The following is a 21105-nucleotide window of genomic DNA, read 5'->3' as shown; positions in this document are numbered from 1 at the left end:
CGTTACACACAGCTTCCCCACGTTAGACAACCAGACGGTGCCCCTGGGTTGCGAACCTTGGGTGGGGGTCCCGGACACTCCCGTAGCTTCAGCCCTTCACCCCAGAGCCTTCCTGTTCTCACTTCCTCCAAAGCCTGACTGTTCTGACTTCCCTTCCTACAAATTCCGCTCTTAAGTCAGGCACTCAAGAAGCCCCAGGTGACATACACCTGCCTCCTTCCTGGACCAGCCCGCGAGAGCATCCCCCGCCGAGGGAGCCTCTGTTCCTCGGTTCCCGGCGCCCCCTGCTGGTCAGTCCTTAGGGATGCCCAACATTGCGGTGCCCACCTGCCTGCACCTGCACACCTGCCCATCCCTGTGCCTAGGAGCCAGGTGACTGACTAAACCAGCGTGCGCTCCGCGTTCCGGCGTCCAGGGAGACGCTCCCGTACTACCCTGAGCTCCTCTCCCCTCTGGAACAGACTCGCTCATTCACGTGTGTTCACGCCACCTCTGCACCATGCCGGGCTCGGTGGCCCTGGGTGTCGGGAAGGACCGTGAACGAGAGGTGCTCTCAGAACCTCACCTGGGGAGCAGACCTTACAACCACCTCTCCAAGCCACTTATTCAATCATCTGAGGTCATTCCACACAAATGCATCAACAGGAACTTGTCTCACGGGGGGTCCTGGTCCAGTCTCTCCAAATAGGAGGTTCGACCCGTATGTGACCCCCACCACCACCTCCTGCCCTTACTGGACCCACATGGCCCCCCGACCCTGCTGACAGCCTAGCATGCACCTTCTAGACCCTTCTTCTTACCATATACTGAGACACAACCTCCCACGTGAACCCATGCACACACCGGGATCTGACCCGGTCTTATAAAAACGAGATACTTACACGCTCCGTTCAGCATCTTGCCCTTTTCACGCAATACCTTGGAGATTCCGTCAAGCCAGCTGGCGCGATTATAATTCATTCTTTAATCATAACTGCAGCTTATTTCTTGATTCAATCACCTCTGTCAACATAGAGGTACGTGACCTTCCTTGGCATTGATGTGTCAGGATTTACACAGTCGTTAGTGCTACGTTCGTTAATGTTTCTGTTGTTCTGTTATTTCCACCACAAATAAGGTTGCAAATATTATCTTATACTTTTGCACAGTATCTTGCTTTCTGCCTCTTAATTCTGCAACACAGATTCTCCTGGGTGTGTCGAGAAGTTACGGGGTCCATTCTGGACTCTCTGTCTGTCCCGATGACTCCCTTCTGGGCATGCCGCTTTGGTCACGGCAGCTTCTCAGTGTACTCCGATCAGTGTCACAGCCAAGTCTCTCCTTCCACTCTTTCCCTTGATTTTCTTGAAACTCGCGGCTCCAAATTAACTTTGAGGTAATTTTATCCAATAGGAAACAAGTTAGTTTCTTGGAACTCTTACTGGATTTGAGTTTGCTGATTTTAAAGATGCGGAGAACGAGTTTGAGGGAGGCGCCCGGCTGGCACCCCGCGCGATGGACTCGGACCCAGAGGTACTGGCGTTAGTGTAAAAGCTTATTCCCCGCGTGAGATGCACGTACATCGCAAGTCAGACAGCCCCAGCCAGGGAGCCGCACTTCTGCGACTCACATTTACAGTCAAGTCGCCCGTTCTCACCCCCTGGAGGAAGTGCAAACTGGGTCGGGGTCCCCAGAGAGCTACGTATTGGTGTCTTTCAAAATTTCAGTGCCTGTGCCCTTGGCCCACAGATTCGCCTGCCGGGACTTTCTTCTGGACGGGTGCGTCCAAGATGGTGCACGCACCACTGGGCTGCTGGAAGAAGCCAGAGACCGGCCCAGCTGGGTGCCCGGTGGCAGCTGCCTGGACGAACGTCCTCAGAGCCGGGGCTCCTGATTGTGCATGACCCAGCTGTGACAAGTACGAGGCAGGGGCTTGGGCAACCGTGGAGCAAACTGCGGGGCAGGGAGGAGGCCTGACGCCCCATCTGCAGGGACGGCCCTGCGGCCAGGGCACGACTCACACCTGGACAGAGGAGGCGTGAGACGCTGGTAACAGCCGTGGTTTCACAGGAGTGGAATTAGGAGGCAGACGTGGTGGGAGAAAGACTTCACTCAAATACCTTTGACAGCTTGAGGTTTTTGAAGGTGTACGTACTAGCTAAATATTAACTATGATGTTTTTAATCAGAGAAGAAGGTAAGGACAGGTTAAGTAGAAGACAACGAAAACAGTCACAGTCGAGTGGCCAGATGCGCTGGGCTGCACGGGGGTCCCGACGGGCCATCCTGAGTGTCCACGATCAGGATTCGCACGGGACGGAGGGGGTCCAGGCCCATTTCCTGCTCTCCTTGGCGGGGCTCCGGAGGATGCAGACTTATCAGGGAAACAAGGCGCTGGTGCTGTTTTTATTAACGCTCCAAACGTACTACGGATTTGGCGTCTACTTGTGATAACTGCTTTAGCTTTTGTTTTGTTCATTTTTAGCATGAATAATTTTAAGCCATTTCAAACTCGACCTTTCCTGGCAATGAGTAGCTATGATTTGCTTCCACGAAGACACCCACAGACAGTCTAAATCTGGCGTCCCCGCTGGGCGGTCACAGGTCTATAATCACAGCCGCTCTGTGACTCCGGATGTTTTTAGCTCGCTGGACTGAGCTGCCTCCCATGCCCCCTCCCACATGCACAAACACAGCTTCCTGAGAGTGTCGGGCCCCTCGGCCCACTCCCGCCGGCCAGCAGACCCACCCGCGTCACAGAGTAAACCGGATTCAGTCCTCGGTGTGTGAAGGATGCAGAGGAAGCTGCTCTGCTCGCGGGCCGTCCAGGGGCACGGCCACCAGCCTGAGCTTTGGGATTTGAGAGCAGAGCTCAAGTCCAGACTCCACTCCCTGGGGACCTGGGGGACGTCCCCAGACTCTCACCTGTGATGGCGATGGTGACAGCGCCCCCTCCACGTGGCGAGGCCGGAAGGAGAGAAGAGACCCTGAAACGGTGCCTGTCCTGTCCTGGCTGCACCAGCAGGTTGTCTGTTCCATGCCACCTCCAGTGACCCCCGGTGCCCACCCTCCAGAGCTGCCCTTGTGGGAGGAGCATCGATGGCCACGCCCACACGCAGAACACCTGCCCTGCAGGCTCTGCATCTGCGGCTCGTTTTAAATCATGCTGTTTGCTGCGTCCCTGGAACTCCTCTCCCAAAAGGCGGTCTGACAGGCTTGCTCTGCAACTTACCTCCTGCAGACCCCCAAACTAGGTCATGTTCCCACCTGTACTGAGCACACATCTGGAATCAGACCAACCCTAACGCGCCGTCCCTTCAAATCTGGAACAATCGGCCCGGCCATTGTCACCAGACGTGAACAGGAAGCTGGAGCTGACTTTTACAGACGAGGTACGTGTGTCTAGGGTGTACTCAGAGCGTGGTCGGGGGCCAGCGGTGCCTGGGTACCACCCGGGCTCTGCTAGAAGGAAGGACCCGGGCCACACGCAGACCCGTGGAGCCGAAGTCAGCATCCTCACAAGAGCTGGTGGTTCCTGAGCACGCGGGGAGGGCTGCCGGTCCTGGGACACCGGGCCAGGCCCGCCCACGGACACACCCCTCACACGAGGCCTAGACAGAAGAATTAAGGCCGCGTCTAAACACCAGGAGATTCTGCCCAAAACCAGCCTCCAGCTTTTCTCGAAGAGGGGGCAGCACGGAGTCTGATCTGCTGGGCTGCCCTGTCCACGGGGCGGGGGTCTCAGCTCGCCACGTCCCCACCGGCCGCGACGGTTCCCCACTCCCACCGCATCTGCCGCCTCTGCCCCCCCGGACGTTTTGTGTCTGAAGCCCCCTGCACCCTTCCGGGGGCCACACCTGCCTCCGCGCCGCCCCTTCTCAGGGGTCCCTGTCGGCATGGCTCCGCCCTCCCCCCCACTCAAGGTCACGAGCACCGTGGTTTTTCCTGAATAACGCCTACGAAGCCTAGGGTTTGCCAAGAATTCCATGTTTTGTTGATAGAGGGTGAACAACCACAGGCCAGGCCACCCCGCCCTCCGGGCCTCATTTCCTCCACCCGCCAGGCAGAGGCCTCCGGCACAGGACCACGCGGACCCTCCCAGCCCTGCTGCCATAGGTTCTGCGTGGCGGCAGCGTGGCGCCTCTTCTAAAGTGAGTGGCTGGACTCCCCCCTCCCAGACACCAGAGGGGAGCCAGGTGAGCCTCGGGCCGAGGCCCCGGCGGAAGGGAGGACAGGGGGGCCTGTGTGCAGGACGGAGGTGGGGGCGTGAGCCTCACGGAGGCCCTGCTCCTCATCTTGGGGGGCCCGAGCTAGGAGACAGGAGTGATGTCGTGACCGCAGACTAGGACAAGCAGGGACAGCGGAGGGAGCGATGGAGCGGATGGACCAGCAAAACGAGCATCTCGTGCAGTCGGGGTAACTGACGCTGGGGCTCACGGACAGGGACCCACCTGCCCCCTTCAGGGCTCCCTGGTACGTGGTCCATCTTACGCCACTTTTCTTTAAATTACTAGCGACAGCCCACCACACCGATCTCCTCAGCCACCAGTGGGTCACAGCCCAGTGTGCAGCCCGGTCCAGGATGCAGGAGCTGCGGGACAGCAAGAAAAGGGGGTCTGGCCGAGCACGCGGCAAGGACGGCGGCTAAAGGGGACGGGGTGCCAGTTACTCGACGGGCAGCTGCCCCTCGATGTCACACCTTCAAAAACTGCTCCCCGGGGCTGCTTGGGGGTCACAGCTGCCTGAACAGAGACTCCACCAAGGGCGCTGGGGGGCCGGGGGCCTGCACCCTTCAGGTCTATGAAGAACCGCCGGTTCGGGACCCTAAAAGTAAGAGCCATGGCCTGAAGGACCCGACATGAGTGCCTGGCTTCTCTCCACCCGCCGTCGGGACCCCCGGCCGCACCCGCCCTCCCCGCCGCGCCGGCTGAGGGGCTGCCGGGACGTCGGCACAGCCCACCCTCACCTGAAGCGTCGGCACAGGCAGAGCAAAGGGCCTCCGTCCAGAGCGACAGCGCTGGGTGCGGCTGAGCGGGAGCGGGTGGGGATGGGCGGGAGAGGGTGGCGCAGCGCCCCCTCCCCGCCCCGCGTCCCCGGGAACCTGTCTGGAGCCTCCACTCCATGCTCCTCGTGGCAGCCACGTGCTCTCGGCAAACGTGAAGATCCCTCGCGCCCGCCGCCCGCCGCCCCCTCCTCGTCTACCTCCCGCCCCAGCGCTTGCCCCTTCTCAGCCTGGAGTATGCTTCCCCCGGGGCTGCTGGCAAGCAGCCTGGTGGCCATCCAGGTGTCACCTCCTCGGAGACACCTCCCCCGACCACACTCTGGAAAGGCGCCCTCCTCCTCCGTCCCTCTCTCCAGTGTCCCGCCCACCTGTACTGCTATCTGAAATTACCTACTTATTGTTCATTTATTTGTCTGTCTTTCTTACAGACATTGTGTCTCTTGTTCACAAGTGAACCCCCCGGCCCGGCCCACCTGTGGGTGCCGGGTAGGTATTTGCTGAACGATGGCGGACACGGCATCAGTCCTCAGGGAAACCCCGGCCACAGTCTCGGTGTCGCTACCGGAATCACAGCATCCCTCACAAACCTGATGCGTCGTGTGCTTGCCAGACATTTGCTGATGTCCAACAGATGCAGCCCCTGGACTATGAAACCCCGGGGAACGGAGTCTGTCATAGACACACAGGCCCCGTGGAGCGGGTGGGGACCCCAGCCCCGTCACAGGAGTGGGTTTGCCAGAGCGGGTCACACAGCAAAGGTGACTCGGCGGGAGCAGGCGCCCCCATCTCCCACCCGCCGCAGCCCGCTCCCTTCACGGAGGCACACGGAGGTGGGAGCTCAGGGCCCCTTCCTGACAAGTGGCCGGCGGAGGGCTCAGCTCGGCTGACGGGGGAGGACAGCCCCACCCAGCTCTGGCCCCACCGCTCCCAGTAAAAACTCTGGCTCCGCAGCACCAAACCCTCTGAATCTTCAAAAGAAGCCAGAAACCCAGAGTCACACGTCAATGTTCCAGTTTCCACAGCTCAGCGTGGGACGAAACCAAACTTGCCTCGAGGTACCCGGCTCCCCTGCACCTCGGGAATCCTGGGGGAAGCCCTGTCCCCTCCCTGCTCTCCGCCCCCACCAGGAAGCTCATCTGCCTCTGGGGGCCTAGGAGCCAAGGAAGGCATTCACACCCCGGTGTCAGGGACAGCAGCAGTTCAGAGGCGGCGCCCCAGGGGCATCTTGAAGAGCTTCTTTTCCTTCCCTTACCAGCTATGCTTGCTTTAAACCAAAGAAATTCATCTCTAGTGCTGACCTAGCAGGTGATAAAGTTAAATATTCTGAAGCAGAGAAGCCCAGCGAGGAGGGGCCTCTTCCCTCCTTAACCTGCAGCTAGGGTCGCCGTCCTGGCCCTGTTTAGAGAGGGGGACCCAGAAGGCGGTGGGCAGCCCCCCTCAACCACAGGGCTAACGCTGACCCTGGAAGTCAGATCTCTCAGAGACTGGCCACCCGGCCCTACTGCAGACTGATGGAGAAAGGGCACCCCCCCTCCGTGGTCCAGGACCTCCCACTGCCCGGCGCTCACCTCCAGCGGGACCACCTGCATCAGGATGGCGAAGTTGGTGAGGTGTGTGCAGCGGCAGGTGGAGTAGCTGAGGTTCCCTTCCGTGAGAGCGCAGCCCTGGTTCGACCAGACGCCTTCTCCGGAGCTGAGGACACAGGAGAAGTGGTCAGCGGGACGCGATAGCCCCCCTTGGCCCGTGAGCTGAGACTGTGTTCTCACCCATCAGGCTGACGAGAGTAGGATGTGCCTGGTGTCAGTCAGGCCACAAGGAAGCAAGATTTGTTTCCTTAGAGGAAAATGGTATAACCACTTCGGCATGATCACTTTGGAAAGCACCCGACTAATAGCCAGTAAAAATGAAATGTGCCCTCCTGGGCATATATCCAGAAAAGATGAAAGCTCTAATTTGAAAAGACACCTGCACCCCAATGTTCATAGCAGCACTATATACAATAGCCAAGACACGGAAGCCACCCAAGTGTCCATCAGTAGATGACTGGATAAAGAAGTTGAGGTATATCTATACAATGGAATACTACTCAGCCATAAAAAAGAATCAAATAATGCCATTTGCAGCAACATGGATGGACCGGGAGATCATCATTCTAAGTGAAGTAAGTCAGACAGAGAAAGACAAATACCATATGATATCACTCATATGTGGAATCTTAAAAAAATGATAGAAATGAACTTATTTACAAACCAGAAACAGACTCACAGACATAGAAAACAAACTCTGGTTACCAGAGGGGCAAGGGGCAAGGGGGGATAAATTAGGAGTTTGGGATTAACAGATGCACGTTACTGTATATAAAACAGATAAACAACAAGGTCCTGCTGTAGAGCACAGGGAACTATATTCAATAACTTGTAATGACCTTAATGGAAAAGAATCGGAAAAAGAATGCATATGTGTGTATATACGTGTCTATATATATATATATGAGTCACTTTGCTGTCCTCTCGAAACTAAGACAACGTTGTACGTCAATTATACTTCAATTAAAAAAGAAAAAAAAAAAAGGAATACGCCAGTCCTGCAGCCCAGCATCCCTCGTCTAGGGAATCTGGAGCTGCACGCACAGCGGGGCGTCTGGGCTACTTACTGAATGACAGATGACAGTGACATCAGATAGAGAACATTCTGAAGTCACCTGATGTCCCCTGGGGGCCTGGATGAATGCAACGTGTCAGACACAAACACGACAGGGCTCTACACATCAGTCAGAAGCAACACGTGTCCGCGTGGGTGAAACACAGACGCATAATGTGCAACGTGTAACGTGGAGTGATGGTGCCAGGGGCACAAAGCAAAAGAAGAGCCTGCGTTTTCTGTGGACATGACCATAAATTATACACAAATTATTGGGGAACCTCCCCCTCGGAGAGGGAAGGAGACCAGGACGAGATGTGAAAGTCTTCTACACGTTTGCTTTTTGATAATGTTTTACTTTTTTAAAAAAAGAATACGGTTTCCACCTATTACTTGTATCATTTCTTTTCTTCTTCTTTTAACAGAGGTCCTTGGGACAGAACCATGCGCTCCACCGCTCAGCTGTCCCCTCCTTCAATCTTGTATCATTTCTTAAAGTACAAACCAAGACAAAAATGACTTGAAGCAAATACGCTCAAATGTTAACTGTGGTTAATTCTTACGGTGAGAATATTGGTGACAGCAGGTTTCTTCTCTGGATCTCTCTGTATCGTCAAATTCCAAAAATGATGCTGAAATGATCCTTCCCAGAAACTGCAACTTGGCGTTATCAGCAAAGACAGACCTTTGCTTGGGCCGAAGGCAGGGGACCTTGGGGACAGCTTTTTGGAAGTTGAAGAGATTTAAAAGCTTGAGTTTCTCTTTGCTTAACATTCAGTTTTCACTGCAGGGCCAGCCGTGAACAGAGCAGATGAGAAACGTGGCCGTCCCAGGGGGGTGACCGATAAAGATGCAGTCCTGCCCCCTCCTGCCGGTGTCCCATGGACAAAGCACTCACGGGCAGCATTTTAATTTCCTCTCTGAGGCAGGGAGTGTCCCCACGAGGACATGGAGTGGCTGTAACCCTGGGTGAGGCTTGGGCAACACGAGACCTGAGGGTGGGGTGGGAGGTGTCCCCTGGAGGTGACTCGGGAGTGGCACCGACCCTGACGGCAGCGATGCGGGGACAGCCACTGTGGAGGCAGTGTTGGTGACAAGCGGTCTGCCCTCCTCAGGGGGGTGGCGGCATTTAGCGGAGACCAGAGAGCGCAGCCAGCGCCACGCGGACCTCTCAGCTTAAGGAGCAAAGCCTCCCCAGGAACATCGGAATAAGAGGGACTTAGAGACGGGCACGTCCCCCCTCCCGGGCCGCCCGCTCCAGCTGACTGTCCCCGAGGGGAGTCAGCGACGCCGGCTGCCGGGTCAGAGATGCACCTTGGTCTGTCCCCCGAATGCAGGAGCGCCCTTCTTCAGTTAGTGGCGGGCCCGAACTGGGGGGGCGCGGGCGCAGGGCTGGAAAGGGCGTCTTCTGCTTATGCAGAGTGACTGCGAAGTAAAAGCCGCGAAGGCCACCTTTCCCCTAACGGGGCCGGGCGGGCGTGACAACGCTGTCAGCCGGGGTGGCCGAGCTGAGCCCCGCGCGGCACGGCCTCTGCGCCTGCGTCAAGAAGCATGTCCCGGGGGCCCGCGGGGACGAGGGGCTCGCTCCCCGGCTTGGGCGCAAATAAATCTGCGACGGAAGCCAGGCCGAGGATATCAAATAACATAAAATACGTCCAGCCCCGTGACCTAGGAAGTAGAAAGAAGTTCACTCCTGTGCGCAAATGCAACGTGGTGCGTACGGGGCTGCGCGTCAGTTAGAAGAGCCGTGGGCAGAAGGCAATGCAAAGAGGGGCGGGATGATGGAAAGACGTGGTGCTAAACCACACCATGCATTTCCTGGGAACGTAAACATAAACCACGCGTAAATTATTAAGAACACACACACACAAGTCTCCCCACGTGGCCGCCACCGGCAAGAGGAGAGGCAATCAGGGTGACACGAAGGTCCAACGGGACACGTGCTTTTTAATAATGTTTCACTTTTAAAAAGAATAATGTACTGATAGATGGCTTGCATCCTTTCTTAAAGTGTAAATCTAGAAAAAAATGTGACCCAGCACCCTAAGCCCAGCGAGAAAATCTTTCAAAACTAAAAGAGGATACTTTCTCAGAAACACAAGAACTGAACTTCCTGCCAGCAATTTGCACTGCAAGGAAGGTTACAGGAATATGTCGGACGGAAACGTGTCTCTGCACAAAGAAATTAAAGAGCTGGAAAAGGGGGGGAAGAAAAAGGAAGGGAAACATACAATTATGATTTTCTTAATTTGAATTGCTTTAGAAGACAACTGATTATGTAAAGCAAAAATACTAGCGATGCACGTGCATTTACGGCATCAGTAAAGGTAAATGTGTGGTAAGACTGGCACAAAGGACGGTGAGAAGAATTATGAAAAGGCTGTTACAATGTCTCAGAGCACACGGGGGTGATACAGTGTTGTTTAAAGGTAGACACAGGCGGGTTACAGATACACGCTCTAAGCCCTAGGGGAACCACTGCAAAAAAAAAAAAAAAAGTTAAAAGGAAGACACGAGAAATCAACAGTGGAGATAAAGTGGCAACAAAAATATACCCCAAATCCAAACGAAGTAAGAAAAAGAGAACATACAAGACAAACGGGGAAAAAAAAGATCATAACCTGACCGTCCTGTGACCGAGCATAAGGCTGGACACCCTGCACCCTGAGGCCCCCACGCCCTCCCCTCCTCTGCCCCCTCCCGGCCCCGGGAGCCCCCTGAGCACACCGTACCTGAAGTCCAGGAAGGCGCAGTACAGGAAGACTCTGTTGCTCTCATTGGTGGCCTCGATGTACTGCCTTTGAGTCTGAAATGACAGAGAAGAGATACGCTTCACAGTCCAGCTGGAGGAGCAGAGTTCCCAGCAATGAAGCACGAGCTGCCCTCCCACGGCCCACCAGACCCTGGGTGGGTGATACACAAAGCCGTGACTTTCCATCTCAACCCTTGTGGTCAGCCAGCCCCACCTCACGCCGCACTCCTTTGCCCACAACAGCCCATCAACCAGGGGTCCTGCCTCGGGGCCTTTGCACTTGCTGCAGCCTCCCTCTAGAATGCCCCTCCCCGAGGCAACCACAGGGCCCCCTCCCTCGCTCCCTCCGGGTCGCTGCCGCAGGTTACTTCCTCCCCGAGACCCTGCCTGCCCATTCAAAACACCACCAACCTGCCCCCTCTCTTAGCTGCGTTCTTCGTAGCATCGCGTTCCACGCAGCGTGTTACGCATGCACTTGTTTGTCTGCTGACTTCCTCTCCAGAACGTGCACACGGTGAGCCCTCGGCTGTTCACCCCCTGCTGTGTCCCCAGTGCCTCGCCTAGTGTGTGGCACACAGCAGGCGCTTACTGAGTATTTATTAAATGAATGGACCAAAGAATGAACGACTGAACAGATCAATCAACGACCCTGTTCCTAGGCTTCTCGCTTTCCCGAGAGAGCAAAAGCCTCGTCCTGGGACTTCCTGGATGCCAGCTCGGGGCACCAGGCAGCAGCTGGACTGCCCTAAACAGATGCAGAGCTTCCTCCAGGACCCGTTGCCAGGAAGCCTGGGAAGCCGGCGGCTCCAGCGGAAACCAGGGCTGCTCACAGGCGGCTGGACTCCGGGATACGTGGTCGCTAATTGATTCCTGATCAAATCGAAATCCCCTTATCTGATGGCCCGCTGCTCACTCACTCACGGAGCCCCGTGCTAACGCGCAGGTGAGCTCTGCCTTCCCGCGGGCGGGACGCGGCTGCAGCTGCATGGACGGGCGCCCCGGACGCCCACCCAGTTTGGACGGCCAAGCTGGGCTGAAAGATAGCGTGCAAGTCGGAACCGAGAGGGCCACCCTCTCTCCGAGCGCCCACTGGTTTGGGAGGGAGGGGCCTGGTGCTCGGGGAGATGCGTTTACCTGACCTCAAACCCTTATAGAAACTCGGGGCGCCCAAGCGACACACCCTCAGGCTCAGGAAAGTCAACAGGAAGAAACCCTAAAAAGGTCAAGCCCTCATTTCTCTCACCCTGTTTTTCTAGCTATGCCCAAGATGCCCGGCCTGGTCCCCACGCCACCTGGGCCACCCCGGCTGGCGCCCCTTCCCACGTTCAATGCCAAGGAGGGTGCGTGAGTGTGGCCCCCACGGCTGTCCCGGCATCAGCCGGGGACCTGGAGCGGCCATGCCAGGGCCCCACCGCAGAATCGCAGACCCTGGGCGTGGGGACAAGGCCTTCGGGGGACGCACATGAACCCGAGAACCACTGAAGGCTAGAAAAGAGTCTCTTCTCCTGTGCCCCCTAACTCTCAGCCTGCCGTGAGCTCCGTGCAGACACACGGAGCCCTGGGTCTTGCAGCCACTTGGCACAGCAGGAGGCCATCAGCGAGGGGAGCTGCAAAGTGCGAAACCCACCGAGTCGAAGACACGAAGTGCGACCCCCACCTCCTGCAGCACTAGCCGCACGCCCTCCAGGACTGCTCCCTGTGCTGTGTTTTGCTCCCCCCATCTTGCCCCTCCCCGCTTCCCTCTCCCCACTGGTCCCCACTAATTTGTTCTCTAGATCTGTGAGTCTGTTTCTTTTTTTTTATATATTCACTAGTTTGTTGTATTTTTTTAGATTCCACATGTAATTGATATCATGTACTATTTGTCTTTCTCTGCTGTATTTCTTTTAGTGTAATGCCCTCCAGGTCCATCCATGTTGCTGCTAATGGTAAACTTTCATTCTTTTTTATGGCTAAGTAGTATTCCACCGTAAAAATACACCACAGCTTCTTTCTCCAGTCCTCTGTTGACGGACGTGTAGGTTGCTTCCATGCCTTGGCTGTTCTAAATAGTGCTGCTGTGAACATTGGGGTGCATGTAACTTTTGGAATTTCAGTGTTTCTGGTTTTTTTTTTGTTTTTTTGTTTTTTTTTTTTCAGAAATATGCCCAGAAGTGCAATTGCTGGGTCATCTAGTAGTTCTAGTTTTAGTTTTTTGAGAAACCTCCACACTGTTTTTTCCACTGTGGCTGCACAGCTCACACTCCCAGCAGCAGTGCAGCAGGGCTCCCTCTTCCCCACACCCTCTCCAGCGTTGGTCATCTGTGTTCTTTCTGATGATGGCCATTCTGACAAATGTGAGGCGACATCTCATTGTGGTTTTGATTTGAATTTCCCTGATGATGAGTGATGCTGAGCATCTTTTTTATGTACCTGTTGGCCATCTGCACTTCCTCTTTGGAAAAATGTCTCTTCAGTTCTTTTGCCCACTTTTTCACAGGGTTGTTTGTTTTCTTCATGTTGAGCTGTGTGAGCTGTTTACATATGGTGGATATTAAGCCCTAATAGGTCATATCATTTGCAGATACCTTCTCCCATTCAGTGGGTTGTCTTTTCATTTTTGTCAGTGGTCTCCTTTGCTGTGCTTCTCAGGTTAATTAGGTCCCAGGTGTTTATGTAACATTTTCAAACAAGGAGGTGCACGTGGGTGATGCTTGTGTCGCGTAAGGAAATGTCCAGGCAGCCAGGACTGGAAGGAGCCTGGCCCAGGCTCACACACAGTGGGAGGCCCTGAGGGCTTCCCCGGGGAGACAGTTCACTTTTTTCCCTCACGGCCTCCAACCTAGACCCGGGAACCAGCACCCGCTCTGAGCCCACGGCAGCATTTCCACCTGGGGGCGGCACAGAGGCGGAGTCCTGCCCCTCTGACTGCAGATCTAAACTGCTCTCCACGGGGAATGGAAAAATAAATCAGGCAGAGCCCCGAGCCCAGCGTGTGTGTGGCCAGCAGGGTGGAGGGCCGGCAGGGCTCCTTGGGATCTGGCGCCAGGGTAACACCCGAAACAGGAAACTCCTGCCTCCGTCTGGGTTCCTCGAGGCTCCGCTCCTGCGATGGGAAAAGCAGAGCCCCTCCTTCTGGGTGAAGAGTTTGCAGCCGGAATGGAACAAAGGCTCTCAGCACATCTTCAAGAAAGGAGGCCTAGACAGGCCCCAGGAGCACGATTAGGAGGGGAGCGGCGGGTGCTGACACGGGGCGTGGTGCCATTGGAGAGAGGAGCACGGGGTCACAGCCCACTTTCCTGGAGATGTGGGAGGTGCACCCGCCCATCTGCCTCCCGAGTGCCGGGGTGAGAGAGGAGAGCCGTTCCAGCCAGCCACCCCGCTGGCCGGGGTCCGGGAGCCGGGTGTCCTCATCAGGCTGGGGAGGGCAGCAGCCACCCGGACCCCTCGTGGGTCCAGAGCCCACGGACCCCGCGGAGCCCGACCCTCCATCAGACACCTTCGCTTCAGCACGTCCGACGGGCAAGGGCCACGTGGGCCCCAGGGAACATCTCCTGTGTGTTCTGAGACGTCTGCAAACAGCCGGAGGGACTTCCCACGTGGGGAGAAGCAGAGAGGATTAATCAAGTAATCACTGTGACCAGGGCGCAGCAAGGGGTCTCCTCGGGGATGCAGCTCGAGAGCAGTCTCCTGGCAGCAGCTGTGAATGCTCCTCGTCTGGAGACGCGCTTGCTTTTCCTTCCCGTGCGGCAGTCCCTCGGTACCCGTGGGGGTTAGACGAGGCCCACCTCGTACAAAGCGGTGCCGCATTTGCACGTAACCGACGAGCTCCCTCCTGGGGACCTCAGGTCGTCTCTGGGTTATTTCCGACACCTAACACAACATAAATGCTCTGTAAACAGTTACCAGGCACGGCCAATGCAAGTTTTGCTTTTCGGAACTTTCCGGAATTTTTTTCCCAAGTGTTTCCCATCCGCCGTGGGTGGGGTATGTGGAGGCGGGAGCCGCAGGCACGGGGGCTGGCTGCGCACAGCTTCCCTCACACACTAGTTGGAGAGACATTTGCCTAACACTGTTTCCCAAGCAAAACGCGGATGGTACCACAGCCCTGAGCTCTGGCCCCCAGGGAGGTGGTCAGAACGCCGACCCCAGAGCCGTGGGCAGGTCCGCACGCTGTGGGCGGAAGGTCTGGGGCAGCCGTCCCTGCCGTGCACCCTCCGCTCCGGCCTGGCTCCTGTCACGAGCCGGGGCCCAGCACTCTGCAGGCTTGAAACGTCCCGCCTTGGGGGGAAACAGGAATAACTGAGTGATGGGGTGGGGGTGGCGCAGAAGACCCTTTAGCCGGCCTCGGTCCCCCGGCGTTTGCGGATGTTTCTGGGTCTCACAGAGTCCTAGGCAGTCCAGCTCCGTAGGGGCAGCCCCTCCTTGAAGACGACGAGGCAGGCCCAGAGCGGGATGGGGGTGGCTGGAGGGGGTGCCCACGAAGGAGACACCTGAGACTGACCCCCGGGAAGGGGACCTGGGCGGGCTGATGGGCTGGGCCGGCCCGAGTGCCGAGGGCACAAGGTCAGGCAGGGTGAGAAGCTGACAGCTTTGACCCCGTGGATCAGGGGCTCTACCCAGCCACCCCACCACCACTCAGCAGCCTCTGCACTGGGCTCTCCCCATCCTGGCTCCCGGGAGAGGCAGGGGTGCCCGGGGTACATTCACCCCAGGCTGCTTCTGGAGCCTCAGTGTGTGGTTAGGTCATCCAAGGACATCTCAAGGGCCCTGACCCCCAGCCCCCATGCCCTCTCCCCTGTCCAAATGATGCCTGAACCCCCACCTTCCCCAGCCCTTCCAGGCCCACCAGCTGACAGAGGCCCCTTTGGGCTGGAGTCCGTCTGTCCTGTCTGTGGACAGACACGTCCTGACCACACGTGCACAGATGGCCCGGGAGGGGCTGACACGTCCTCACCCTCAGCTGTCGGCCGGGCCTCAGTTCCAGACGGGCCCCAACCTCCCGACCTGTCTCTCCCCTCCACGCGCAGCTGAGTGCAGCGGAGACACCGCAGGGATGTGTCAGCCCCCGGCCACCGGGACCAGGCTGGGAGACGCCCTCGAGGCCCCCACCCAGAGGCCTGGGGTACGCGGTGTCCCCGCACCTGCGGGGAACTCAACTTTCTCCACCTTCACGGTCCCTGTAGGACTCGGCCCAGGGGAGGGCCTGCTGACAGAGGGAGTGGAATTCTAAATGGGACCCTCCGTGGTTTCCCCCATCCCCTCTCCTGCGAGCCAGCACGGCTCCAGTCAGAGAGGAACGGGGCTGCAGACGCCTGAGTCTCATGCTCACGGCTGACACTCAGTAGGCGAGGGAAACACGCAGACAGGAACCTGCTTTGAGGCTTCAAGCAAAAAACAAAGAGAAACAAAACCTGTGACGTCACACGGGGAGCTGGAAAGAGGACAGCCTGACTGAAGTCGCATAGGAAGTGTTTTCTGATCATCCCCCTGGCCCAGGCAACGCCGGACCAGGATGGTCTCGGGGGGAAATGGGCTGACACGGGCCAGACCGGCCCCCGGGCTGTCCCTGCGCTTGGCGGTTGCAGCTGCGACGTCTCAGAGAGCAGACGGGGGGGTCACAGGTCGGCGGAGCGCGGGGCCGAAAACAGAAGCAGAAAAGGAGGCAGGAACTTTCCGAGAGTCTCCATCTCCGTTTGACAAGAATGAGCTGCAAACAGTCTTGTTTTTTTTTATTTCAAGGAATATCAGTGAATGAATTTGTTATCAGTGTAGACCATTTGTGTGTAACACTAGTAACATTTTTAACCACTTTTTAATTGAACTATAGTTAATTTACAAAGTTGTGTTAGTTTCAGGCGTACAGCACAGTGACTCAGTCATACATATACACGTGCAGAAGCTTTTTCAGATTCTTTCCCATTACAGGTTATTACAGGGTATTGAGTATAGTTCCCTGTGCTCTACAGTAGGACCTTGTTGTTCACCTATTTTGTACACCGTAGTTAGTATCTGCAAATCTAAAACTCCCAATTTATCTCTTTTTAATAAAACGCCAAGCTACAGACCAGTAGAAAATATTTACAAAGCGCATGTCTGACACAGGCGTCATATCTAGAATTTATAAAGGATTCTCAAAGCTCCACTGTGAAAATAAAGAATTCAGTTAGAAAAAGGGGAAAGGCCTTGATGAAGAGACATTTCGCTGAAGAGGACATACAGATGGCCAAGAACCACAAGACAAGATCTTCAGCATCACTAACCCCTAGGGAAATCCAGACTCCGATCACACTGGGAATAACGAAAATAAAAGACCGACTGCACCAAATGCCGGCAAAGATGCAGAGGAACCAAATTGCTCAGCCACTGCTGGTGGGAATGCGAAATGTCTGGAAAACAGTTTGGGAGTTTTTTTTTTTTTTTAATATTGAAAATATTTAACCCATGACCCTGCATTTTCACTCCTGGGCATTTACCCCAGAGAAATGGAAGCTGTGTCTGCAGGAAAACCAGTTCATGCGTCTTCACAGCAGCTTTACTTGTAATTATCAAACACTGGCAACAACCAAAACAGCCCTCCGGGGGCGACTGGCTAAACTCCCTGCAATTCATCCAGGCCCTGGGTCACGATTCGTCAACCAAAGGTAGGAACTAGTGATACACATGGCAGCTTGCATGGACCTCACAGGCATCAGGAAGGATGGAAAAAGCCAAACTCAAAAGGCCAAGTCTGTACGATTCCACTCAGGCACCATTTTCAAAACGACAAAGCCCTAAAGACAGAAAACAGATGGGTAGTTGCTGCCAGCAGTCAGGGGCGGCGGGGGAAGAAAACGCAGCCAAAGGGAGGCAGATGTTCTGGGTGGTGAGGTGCATCGGCATCTTGATTCCAGTGGTGTTCCTGTGAATTACCGTTATTTCAAAATAAAAAGTTTTAAAAAGCGTTAAACCAGCATCAACCAGAATCAGTGATCACCGAGCCAGGCTTTCTAGCTGGAGTGGGAGACGCAATGTCCCCACCATTAAGCCCGGGGCTTTGATATTTAAGTCTCCTTTGGATTAGCTGAACCCGGCACAGGACCACGGAATCGGTCGGCAAGCCAGCTAAGGGGACCACAGGTAAGACGGTTAGTCCCAGCACGGAAGACAATTACACTACAATTAGTTACCACGCGCCCACCTCCCTGGCACCTCAAATCTCGGCTGTTGGCCCACGGTCACCACGTGTGAGTCCCAAGCAGTCCCTGTGCGACCAGAGGCACAGGCCAGGCACAGACAGCTTCACCTCTTCCCAGGGACTTCCTTCTACTCCCCAGGGCCCCAGGTTTTACATCAACATCCCCGTTTGCATCCTGAGGTGTATGTTTTGTTCCCACTTTGAAGCACTAGTATCTCTTGTGTGGTCCAGGCCAGAACCCAGGGGAGCGATGACTTCACAGAAGGCCCGTCCACAGCCTGCCGCCCGTCCGGGTCAGCATCCATCCTCCACCCACATCAAAAGTGGTCAGCTTTTGCCTCCAGGCCTCCTTCCGGAATATTTTTCTTCCCAGATGCCCCTTGCTCATGGAATATTTGTGTTATCAATTTTTTTCCCCAGACACCTGGTTAGAATTTTTCAAAGATGTTTTGCAGACTTTAATGTTATCTGTACTGTGATACAAGAAGGGAGAAAAAAAATGTTGGAATGTTTTCCTGCAGCCAGAAAACCTTCTGGGATTATAAACTCAACTATAACCTTGAATGCACGTCTGAAAAGAGTTTGCAATCAAAATAGAGAAAGGCTGACTCTCAGTACATCAGTGTCCTTAGACGGGAGGGGAAAAAAAGAGTGCTTTCATGACACAGACTGCAAAGCAGAACTCTCAACATAAACTTCCAGGACTGGCAGATAATCAGGAAGTTCTGATTACAGGTAACCCCTGGGGGCCATCTCGGAAAGTCCCAGGGAGGGTAACACTTTTATTTCTACATAAATAATGGTTTATGGGATTAAAGGTTAGAAAATGCTGATATGTTTTACAGCCTGGTTCTATGGCTGTTAATAATAATAAATCATGTTTGCGATCTTGAACCCTCTTATAAAGCACATTAAAAATGATAGTATTTCTCATGAACGATGAGCGATTTTACTTAGAAAAGAAACTAGGAATTTAGAAGCCCACAGCCTGCATTCTTGAACTGTCTAAGGAAAGATGTGTTCAGTAACACGTATTTCCCATTAATCATTTCTGTTCCCCATCTTCCCATTTGCTACTCTATTTTATTAGTTCATTTATAACATAGTTTAACCCAAATTTCCCCGGGGCCTTAAATTCACACACGCAAAAAAAAAAAAAAAAAAAAGAAAAGAAAAAAAGAAAAAATCCTAGAGACTATCCAAAGCCTTTCCCTTGAAATCCCCTTCTCCCACACTAAAAGACTACAGTTGAAAAGGGTAAAATCATGACTCTCAGATATAAAATGAACACCTATTAATTATATTCTTTAACTCACTGATGATGAAGCAACCACTAAGATGGCCATATCACTTCAAAGGAAAATTCAAAGAATCACACACCTCTGAGGTCATCAGGTATGCAGAAATAAATCTGATTAACAGATGCAAAACTGGCAAAACTGGTCGATAACCACAGGGAAATAACCATTCAGCCAGCTCGCCATCTCTGCCAGACTACACTTGCATTTCAATGAGCAGAACTGAAGATCTAAATGGGAACAGTCCACAGAACATGATTTCTTAAGCCAGATCCCCAAGGTCCCGAAATATGAACACGGCCAATTACTGGTGAAATGAACACCTGTCATCCAAAGGGCACAAAATCCATTTGAGATTTTTTTCCCAAACCACTGTGTTGGCTTCTATAGAAAAACTTCTCCTTAAAGATATGCCTTTTCCTGATGTGGAAGGGCACGTCGGCAGAATTTAGCAGCCCTGAACAAACAAAGAAGGGTTTCCAAGAAAAGAAAGATAAAACGCTCGTTATAAGCAATGGTGTAAATATGACAAAAAGGAAGATGCAAACTGAGAGCTCTGGGAGAGTGAAGGAGCGCGGGGCACGCAGACGGCGGCGAGTAGGGTGTCCCGTCTACCAGCATCCCTGGTTCTGCCGCGACGGTGCAGGTGTCGGCGCCACGAGGGTTGTCAGAAAAGCAATTACAAGAAAGAATGGAAGGACTGTCTGGAAACCCGCACGTGACGGGGCATGACTCGGGAGGTCTCAGTGCCCGGATCTGGCAGAGAGCAGCCCCAGGCTCCGTGCACGTGGCGGGCTGTGTGGCCGGCGGCACCCCCAGATGCGCTGTGTGCTGGAAAATGGGCCAAATGCACCGGGCAGGTGGTGGCCCCCCACGGCAGGACCGGCTGGGCCCTCAGCCGGTCTGGTTGCTGCTGTTATCACGACTTTTGCTCCCTGGGGGCCCCCGCCCCTTCAGAGTCACCTATGATCCCGAAAGAGCTCGTGAAACCAGCCTCCTCGACTCGATTCCACTAAGTCCCCGAGAAAGGAAGGCGCCCTCGACTTCCCTTGTTTCGGCTGCTCTGAACCTGTTCCCCACGTGTCTCTGTTTCACCTGATTTCACTGCAGCAGGTTTCTCATCGCTCTCTCTGTCCCCCGTCCCCACTGCTCCCCTCGAGCCGGGTCTAAGCTAGTCCGTGCATGGTCGCCTCCCGGCTACTCACTGAGGAAGAAGCCCGTCGGTCCCTGGAGGAGGGGAGAGGTGTTCAGTCTCCATCAGCACCAGGAGAGCCTCCTTGGACCCCTGGATGACTGGGAACAGGGGCAGTAACCCCCCCCTCGGGGGCGCAGGGCTCGTGTGGGGCCAGCTGGTCCAGGCTGGGAAGAGAAGGCTCCAAAAAGTGAGTGAGGAGTGAGCACGGCCGTCAGTGGAGCGGAAGGAGCTGCCCCAAGGATGCTCAGGGCCCCACCCTGCCAGCACTGGACTCACTGCGGGGGTCTCGGCCCTCCTGCTGCTGCGACTCCACCCAGCCCTCCTCCTCCAGCCCCGTCAGCCCCTGGGTCCGAGGCTGTGACGGAGGCTCAGAGCGGCCAGAGGTGGAGGGTGAGCACCTGGGTGGAGTGGGTACCGCACTGACAGGCGCAGTTTCTCGGGCCGTGGGGTGGGCGGCAACCTCCTGCCGCTCTGCTCCCGGGAGCCCCTCCTCTCCTGACAGTGGTCTTTCCTGGTCCTGCAGACAGACCCCAGGAGGCTAGGAAAGATGTGATTTCTGCAGTGTGAGGAGGAGGAGACCTCAACCCACACGGGTTCATTTGAGAAGGTGAGGGAAGATGGGAGTTTGGAGGCATCCTTTGAAACAAGCTTGAGCCCCTTCTTAGATAAGAGTCAACGCATCGTTCCAGCCACCCTGGGAAAAAAAAAATGTCCCCTCTTCCTCTAAAATGCTCCCTATTGGTCGAAATACACAGATTCAACACAATCCCTATCAAATTGCCAATGACACTTTTCACAGACCTGAAACAACAACAACAAAAGTTAAAATTTCTATGGAAACACAAAAGACCCTGAACACCCAAAACAGTCTTGAGAAAGAACAGAGCTGGAGGAATCACGCTCCCTGACTCCAGACCATCCTACAAAGCTACGGTCATCAAAACAGTGTGGTCCTGGCACAAAAACAGACACACAGATCAGTGCAACAGGATGGAAAGTCCAGAAGTAAACCCGTGCACTTACGGCCACTTAATCTAGGACAAAGGAGGCAAGAGTATACAACGGAGAAAAGAAAGTCTCTTCA

At 54.9% G+C, this 21105-nt stretch overlaps 1 protein-coding gene across 5 annotated transcripts in view; it reads right to left on the bottom strand.

Annotated features, from left to right (window-relative positions):
• ADGRD1 (adhesion G protein-coupled receptor D1) overlaps positions 1–21105 on the bottom strand; it is a 157308-nt gene that overhangs the window by 33002 nt on the left and 103201 nt on the right. For all 5 annotated transcript variants that reach the window (XM_064481327.1, XM_064481328.1, XM_064481329.1 and 2 more), the window contains 2 exons: positions 10353–10426; positions 6549–6672 (listed from right to left, as the gene is read on the bottom strand). In XM_064481327.1, coding sequence (XP_064337397.1) covers positions 6549–6672; positions 10353–10426 — 198 coding nt within the window. The remainder of the gene's footprint in view (positions 1–6548; positions 6673–10352; positions 10427–21105) is intronic.

The sequence above is a fragment of the Camelus dromedarius genome, chromosome 31, assembly GCF_036321535.1.
Source record: "Camelus dromedarius isolate mCamDro1 chromosome 31, mCamDro1.pat, whole genome shotgun sequence".
NCBI classification, from domain to species: domain Eukaryota; kingdom Metazoa; phylum Chordata; class Mammalia; order Artiodactyla; family Camelidae; genus Camelus; species Camelus dromedarius.
This window is presented reverse-complemented; position numbering and strand designations above follow the sequence as displayed.